We start from the raw sequence: 7,248 nt of genomic DNA on the forward strand, positions 1-7,248 counted from the left end.
GTTGATGCGCCACCACGTTGGAGTTCGTCTCCCGCGGGCGTCCCAAAACAAAAAAAAACAAAAACAAAAAACAAATCCTCCATGCCGCAGAAGTCACACGCGCGCATGGAGGCATCGAACGCAGTCACGAGCTCAGAGTATGCCGTTCTGAAGGGTTTGAAACTGATCGTACCGCCGCGTGCGCCAGTTATCGACGCTTTCCGCAACGAGCTCCTTCACGTAGAGGGCAAAATCCGTCTCGGTCTCCAAGTCAAAGCGAAAACGGGAGCGCAGCTGCTGAACTGCGCTAACGGGATCGCTCCCAAAGCACGGCATGGTGTTATAGGGGGTCATGAGCGAGACGAGGCCCAAAATGTCCTCCACACGCTCCCGCACCGCCACCATGCCTTGATACAGCAACACCTTAAAGTAGCTAAACATATCACTTTCCACGCCGCCCAGCACCTCCATGAGGTCCTGTGAAAGCTTAAAGGGGGCGGATTCGAAATTGATCCCACCAGGCGACGTCACGAGCATAAACCCAAAGTCAATGTGAACCAGATGTCCCTCGCTTGTAAGCATCAGGTTGCCATTGTGTCTATCCTTGATCTGCAGCATGTAGGTAACAATGCTGTACCCTGCCATGGTTTCCACAAAATTCGCCGCTGCTCTGGAATGCCTCTCGGAACCCACTGGTCCAAAGGCCTCATTAAAGAACTGTGCCAGGCTTGTAACCGAGCATGCTTTTTTGATCCCGTCGATTGAGCAGGCACCATCTATGCACTCTATCACCCCCGAATCCGTGGAAACAGAAAGGGCTCGATGCGGGCGAACTGAGCAGGTGAGTCCGGCTTCCTCCCAAATCTGGTTAAAGACACTGATCAGCTGCAAAGCCAATTCCTCCTGTCGCAGATCATCTCCGGCTTTGACAAAAATGGAGGCTATGTCCCAGTTGGGGTGCTTCCCAAAGAGAGCTGTTTTGCGCAGGCGTGCGACGCGTTCCTCCGGTGTTTCCCCAAACGCGCACGCAAAGGCGCCGCGCTCTCCTCTGCCCTGCGCAGCCCCATCACTCATCCCCGCCTTCTCCTCGCCCCGGCCTCGCCGCGTGGGCGACGGGGCGAACACCTCATCGAAGTCCCGCGTTATTCTAAAGGAGCCATTGGGCAGGCGCAACTTGGACGCCATTGGGTCACGCATCGTCGTGGTGTCATCAAAGACGACTTCGCAGCGAAGCAAAAACGGGGCCCGCTCACGCGAAGAGAAAACAACAGACTCATCCACCGCGACGTTTACGATCCACTTGACGGGATCGTCGACGCCACCAAAGGGGTAGATAAGTGCCTGGGTGCCCAGTGTCTTGTTGAGTTCGTGCAGTTTCCTTCGCAACTCAGTTTGGCGCCTGCGCCTGTCCGGGTACTGGCACAGCTGTGCGCTCCAGCCGGTGATAATGCTGAGAAACTGCCTCTCGTCGTTGTACAGCTTGAGCCGCATCTCCTTCCGCCCAACCTCCGCCTCCGTCACGTCCGCGTGGTTCCCGCCTCCTCTGGCGGCCCCTCCTCTATGGTTAATCGCGACGCTCTCAATCTTGTCCTGGACCTCCTTCACGCGGTCCCCGAGGCCCAGCGCGGAGAAGATGCCCCACACCGAGTCCACCGCCCACGACAATCGCAGAGCGGCGATAAACGACTTGGCAGCCAGCGACAGCATGAAGTTGCGCAGCAGGTTCTGCACCTCCGGCTCACTGTGGGTGATGCAGACGTGGGACACCTGCAGCAGGGCCTCCTCCAGCGTTGGCAGCGGGGTGTCGCACAGGCGGCCAACAAGCTGCAACTGGTCGCCAAAAGAGGCGGTGGACAGGCCGAGTAAACGCTCCACCAACTCGTGTCGGTGCTGCGACGAATTCGGTGCTGCCCGCATTCCTCTTGTCCCCTATTGTTATTATTGTTTTTTTTCCTTCTTTTTTTAAGTGTGTGTTGGGGCTGGAATGCAAAGCGTGGAGGGGCAAAAAAAAAAAACAGGGACCGGCAGCTCTGAGCCCGGCCCTTTGGCAGCCACCTCTCCCCCACTCACCACCACCGCCGCGCGCTGCTACGAGGCAACAAAAAAAAAAGGGAAGGAAGCGCGGTGAACACGCAGGCATACAGATCTTGTACACAACGGCAGAGGCAAGTGCAACACACAGCGGGCCATGAAGCCTCAAGGAGGCGAAAGGGGCAGGGAAACAAATAAAGAAAGCAAAGAAAAAAACACACACATTTGATAGAGAAGGGGTAGCGCAAAATACTCGCTGTTTTTTGAGTCAGGAGGCTCTCCAGAAGATGGGTGTGGATAATACAACTACCCGGTAAATTCACATGAGGCCGACTACATCGCTACCTACCACTGCGTTGGCAGCATATAGAACTATAAATGTCTCTTTTTGCGCGCCTGTTTATTTACACCTGCGGCCGCACGCGTAGAATGAGCCAAATAGCCGTCAACTTTGGGTTGTTGTTTTTTGTTGTTGTTTTTTTTGAATACAAAAATAAATTAAAAAATCACTCCGCTTTGAGCCCTTGCGGGCACACCACCATCTCCTTCTTGAGAAACGCCCCACGCAAGGACGCCGAGTCCGTATTAACCTTTTCGCTAGCCCCCTTCTCATCGCTGTACTGGGAAACAACGGCCACCGTCCTGGCCTCCGCGGGAAAGTCTGGCAGGAGTCGGACGGAGGCCCGATCCTTCCCCACGTCCTTCAGTATCTCCTCCACGTCCGAAAAGAAATCTAACGACAGCGCCTTTTGGCGCAAGGCATTCGCGTACGGCACGTCGATCCGCGCATTGTACGGCTGTGTGAACTTTTGCGGCGGATTCGGCTTCAAGGATGCACCCGCAGCAGTTTTGCTTCCGGACAGAGGTGGAAACTTGTGGGCGACGCGTGACAGGACCACCCCAAGCAGGTAGGGGATGTTAGGCTTGCCCCCGTCGGCGCCGAGCTGGTGCAGCAAAAGCGTCGCCACAGCCGCAACAAATTCTTCAAACGCGATGGTGTCCGGTTTGCAGGAGTCACTCGCCGCAACGCTGGGCTTGTCAAGGTCCCGCCGCTCCAAATACGTCTTTAGAAAGGCCGCAGAATCACCCCACTGCAAGACCAGGGCCTCGACACACAGCTCAACGCAGGCCGAATCAAACTGCTCAAACGTCATCACGGCGTCCGTTGAGTGGCGGGCAAAGACGTTTTTTAGCTCCCGCACGTGTGCGGCGGGAATGACCTCCACTAAAGACGCCGCCACGAAGAGGACTTCCTTTGAGCTGAATATTGTGCTGCCAGAGCCATCACGCAAGGACACCACGGCCCTTGCCACGGGAGAAAGGGTTAGGGTGCCCTTCTCCTTCTCCTCAGTGAAGCGGACCTGTTTCGTGTAGCTGGCGAGGTCCCAGAGGAAGGGTGGAATAACGACTTCCACCCTATTCGCTCCTCGCTGGAAGGCCATGGCGCGCTCTTGGTTTAAGTACACTGCAGAACGCCTCATGCCGTAGATTGGCAAATCGTACTCCGCCTGGATTTTTCGATTAATCTCCTCTACAAACAGCTTTGACGCCATACCTGCGGTGGAGGAAGGCACCGGTCCGGAGCTGCGCCTCTCATTTCCACCGTTGGAGCGTCTCCGTAACTTATTTGCTTGCAGCATACGCGGCGGGCAGTCGTGCGTCCGCGCCGGCGCGACCTCCTCGCGGTCGTCCACGGTCAGGTTCCACCCACCAAGGATAAACGACGAGGTCGTGTCGATAGGCACCCGTGACGGAAACAGCAGGCTAATGGCTGGCAGAATCGAGGCGTATTTGTTCTCCAGAATGGGATCCGTCACCATCGGCGCGCCGAGAAACTTGCCGTAGTAGTCCTCAAAGACGGACCACACCTTCGCCGTGAGTGGCCGATGGTGCTCGTACTGCACCTCATCGGAGTACGCCACGATCCCCAGCATCAGAAGCGCCTCTGCGAAGGAGTCAAGCTCCAACGCCGCAACTCTCCCGTTGGGAAACTCCAGGGCAGAGTACTGCATTAAATTATGGATGCCGAAGAATCCACGATAGTCGAAGACGGAGACTGCACTTTTCCTCTGGAGGGAGGTAAAGTTTGGGAACACGTCGTCCACCATCTTTTCAAAGGCTGCACGGTAAATTCGACCAGCCTCCGCGTAGCGCTCAAAAAGCGGAAACACAATCGTGGGGGCGGAGGCGGCCATAACATGTACCACAAACTGATTGGTGTAGGGCGTCCAGTCATTCTTCATGGAGTTCAACGACACCACAGACTTCTTTAGCACGATGCATCGGCTAATCAGGGGCTTAAAAAAACGGCGGCCGGTGTAAACCACACTCTCCTTCAACTGCACCTGGTCCTCCGCGGACAGCCTGACGGCGTCTAGTAAGGGAACTGCCTCCTCCAAAAGCTCCGCGCAGCGCTGCGTCTGGTAGCACCTCACACAGACGACGTTCATAATGGCAAGGAACCCGTCGAAGTCAACCGTAAGATCGGGAATGGGAATATCTCGTTTCGTAGTCGCGCCCTCCTCGCTGGACCGCAGCGGCTTCCCGTGAAGAAGCCAAAGGGATTCCAACAAGACCTGAAAGACCCCTGTTTTGGGCCCAAGCAGGCCAGCAGAGCGCAGCAGCGTCAATAGGCCGCAGTACCGCAGGCGTTGCTGGCGAAGCGACTCGCCATGGCTGAGGGCGATGTCAAAGAGCAAAAACCAGTTACACTCCGCAACCTTGGCTTCCATCCCGCGTTAGCGTTCTCGCTTCAAGCGGGGATGGGAGAAGAAGAAAGCCGGAGAGAAGGAGACAAAAAAAGGGGGGAAGGTAATAAAAACAAGAATGAACGGGGACGCACACGAGGGAAGCAGATGTTGGTGCCGTTTTTGCCTTCCGCCTCCTCGGCCTCTCCATATAAAGCGGCAGCAGCACCAACGCAACCCCCCAGAGAAGGGGAAGGAAGAGGAGGTGGCGGAAAAAAGACAATGCACCTGTCTCCTGCCAGTACTTTGCTCTGTGGACGTTTTATTGCGTATGGGGCGTCAAGTCCTGCGTCGTCCCCCGCGGCCGCAAGGGAAGGGGGAGAGGAGGAGAAACATCAAGCAGGAGAGCACCCGGCAACGGGAGCGCAGCACGCGACCCTGCGGTATATATCGCCGCGCGGCTGAGGCGTCCCCAGATACCGGATGATGCCCCACACTTTTTTTTTCCGGCGCCGCGTTTCGTGCATTACTCGGCTGCAACCCCCAAAATAAAATAAAAAATGAAAAAAAAACCCTCCTCCTCATCCCTCGCGGGGATTGTAAAGGGGATGGCGTGGGGAGACAGGCGACGGCTGCTCCAAAACCCCCGCACGAGCAACGCAGAGAACATCAAAGAGAACGCCGAAAAAGGACGGAGACTGTCCAGTACAAAAGCAGACACTCGTGCTACATTCTTCCCACTGGCTGCTATGCATGAAGCAAAACAAAACAAAAAGGAACCCACACACAGAGATGGAAATATATATATATATACAACATACAAGATCAAACACACTTAACTGAACAGATGCATTAGTACGTGACGGGTTCAAGCATGCTTCTATTCCTTTCGCGTGCATGTATACAGGTTTAGATGCGGTGCCCGATATAGAGACGACAAGTCACTTTTCAATAGTCTTTTTTCTTCGTCAGCTTGCGCCTGATACGCGAAGCCATGCCTGGATAGGGAGAGGCAAGGAGCTAAAAGGAAATATTAAGCCAATAAAACTTTTCCATGTCGCGTGTGTGTGTGTGTGCCATTTATTCTCGCTCCATCCGGAGTATTTTTTTTTTGGGGGGGGGTTGGTCTTGTTATGCCGCGCGCATCATTGCAACAACTCCTCGTGCATCGCTAGCGCACAACACCAAAGAAAGAAATGGTACGCTGAACACATGAGGCGGCTCAAAAATCTTCCACACTCCCCTTCACAGCGCACGGTGCATCGTGTTTGACACGCCATCTCGCGGACACAAGAAAGGAAGTAATGGAGGGAAACAGTGTTAGTCGTTTCAATAGCAACGTTGGGGGGGGGGAAAGACACGCAGCAACCGGCGCATTAGAGAGGACGAAATTCGACTCCTCACGACCACCTTTGAAGGAAGGGGTTGCGGAGCTCGTCCGAAAAGTCTGTATTCTCTCCTTTTGCCGCCTCAGCCGCAGCAGACCTATCAGCGCTTGATATACTATGGCCAAGGCGGCTCGGCGGTCCACCGGGCGACGAGCCATTGCGACCTTGGTTCAACAAGACGGTCTGTGATGGCTGGCAAGCCGCAGCTCCCGTGACGCCTGGCCGTGCTGGCGCCGCTCCAAACAGCAACGGAGATGGCGCCCCCGCGCCTGGCGCAGGTGGTCCACCAAAAGAGTGCTTCATGGGGGCAGGGGGGGAAGTCTTCGGTTCAGCGTTAGCCGCCGCTGCGCGACGCACAAGCCCCGGGGCGCTGTGTCGGTCCGCGCCTTGCGGCAATGCCGTGTCGGGGGTCGCGCCGTCCTGAGGCTTCTCAGCACTGGTGCTTTGCGTGCCCCCGCGCTGATCCACCTCCCTTCTCTTTCCGTCATCTTCCCTTGCGCTGCCCTTTTCATCCTTGCTTTTTGACGTCCCCCGCATTCCCCTGCCGAAGCCTGCCGCGGCAATTAAAAGCGCAGTTCCAACCCAAGTCCATAATCCCCGAAGTTCAATGACCATCGCCTCCTCTTCAGTGGTCAGTTGGCTCCCCAACGCTTCGGTGGCTTCCTGCCCAGCCTCATAGCCCTTCCTCGCTGGCACTTCAGGCGCTTCGTACTCAACACCCAATTCCTCGCTCAGCGTCGCAATGGCAACAGTCAGGCTCGACACCGCAGCCTGGAGGTGGGAGAGGGCGTCGCGGCACGTGGTAGATGTCGCCCCTTCCGATAAACAGGAGTTGAGAATTTGTGCTTTGGCAGCAATCACATAACTTTCCAGGTCCTCTGCCCGGGAACTCAAGAGCTTCAGAAATCTGGCGCCCTTGTCTCTCTCCGACTCTTGGGCCTTCACGGAATCATGAATGTTCACCCCCGCTTCTCGCCTTGCTTCCGCCTCCTTCTCGACCTGCCGCTTCTTTTTCGCCTCCTCCTCAGCCTGCCGCTTCTTTTCCGCCTCTTCCACAGCCTGCCGCTTCCTTTCCGCCTCTTCCTCGGCCTGCCGCTTCCTTTCCGCCTCTTCCTCAGCCTGCCGCTTCTTTTCCGCCTCTTCCTCAGCCTGCCGCTTCCTTT

The 7,248-nt window shown here is 56.0% G+C and overlaps 3 protein-coding genes across 3 annotated transcripts, besides 3 other annotated features; all 3 read right to left on the bottom strand.

Annotated features, from left to right (window-relative positions):
* The first annotated feature begins 44 nt into the window (after window positions 1-44).
* Window positions 45-75: a microsatellite.
* Window positions 76-132: 57 nt separating this feature from the next.
* On the bottom strand, window positions 133-1,896 carry Tco025E_05192 (putative phosphatidylinositol 4-kinase; the record flags this gene model as incomplete). Its single annotated transcript, XM_029372093.1, has 1 exon — window positions 133-1,896. The coding sequence occupies one exon, from the start codon at window positions 1,894-1,896 to the stop codon at window positions 133-135; it is 1,764 nt and encodes a 587-aa protein (XP_029227798.1).
* A 301-nt stretch (window positions 1,897-2,197) lies between these two features.
* Window positions 2,198-2,226: a sequence feature (A-rich).
* A 290-nt stretch (window positions 2,227-2,516) lies between these two features.
* Tco025E_05193 (uncharacterized protein) lies at window positions 2,517-4,742 on the bottom strand (the record flags this gene model as incomplete). Its single annotated transcript, XM_029372094.1, has 1 exon — window positions 2,517-4,742. One exon carries the CDS (start codon window positions 4,740-4,742, stop codon window positions 2,517-2,519), a length of 2,226 nt encoding a protein of 741 aa, XP_029227799.1.
* A 500-nt stretch (window positions 4,743-5,242) lies between these two features.
* Window positions 5,243-5,269: a sequence feature (A-rich).
* An 828-nt stretch (window positions 5,270-6,097) lies between these two features.
* On the bottom strand, window positions 6,098-7,248 carry Tco025E_05194 (uncharacterized protein; the record flags this gene model as incomplete). The annotated part of the gene is made up of 1 exon (XM_029372095.1): window positions 6,098-7,248. A coding segment is annotated over one exon (1,151 nt), but the record flags the coding sequence as incomplete, so codon positions are not given.

Source organism: Trypanosoma conorhini (assembly GCF_003719485.1).
Source record: "Trypanosoma conorhini strain 025E chromosome Unknown Tco_14.4_contig_00292, whole genome shotgun sequence".
Classification (NCBI taxonomy): domain Eukaryota; phylum Euglenozoa; class Kinetoplastea; order Trypanosomatida; family Trypanosomatidae; genus Trypanosoma; species Trypanosoma conorhini.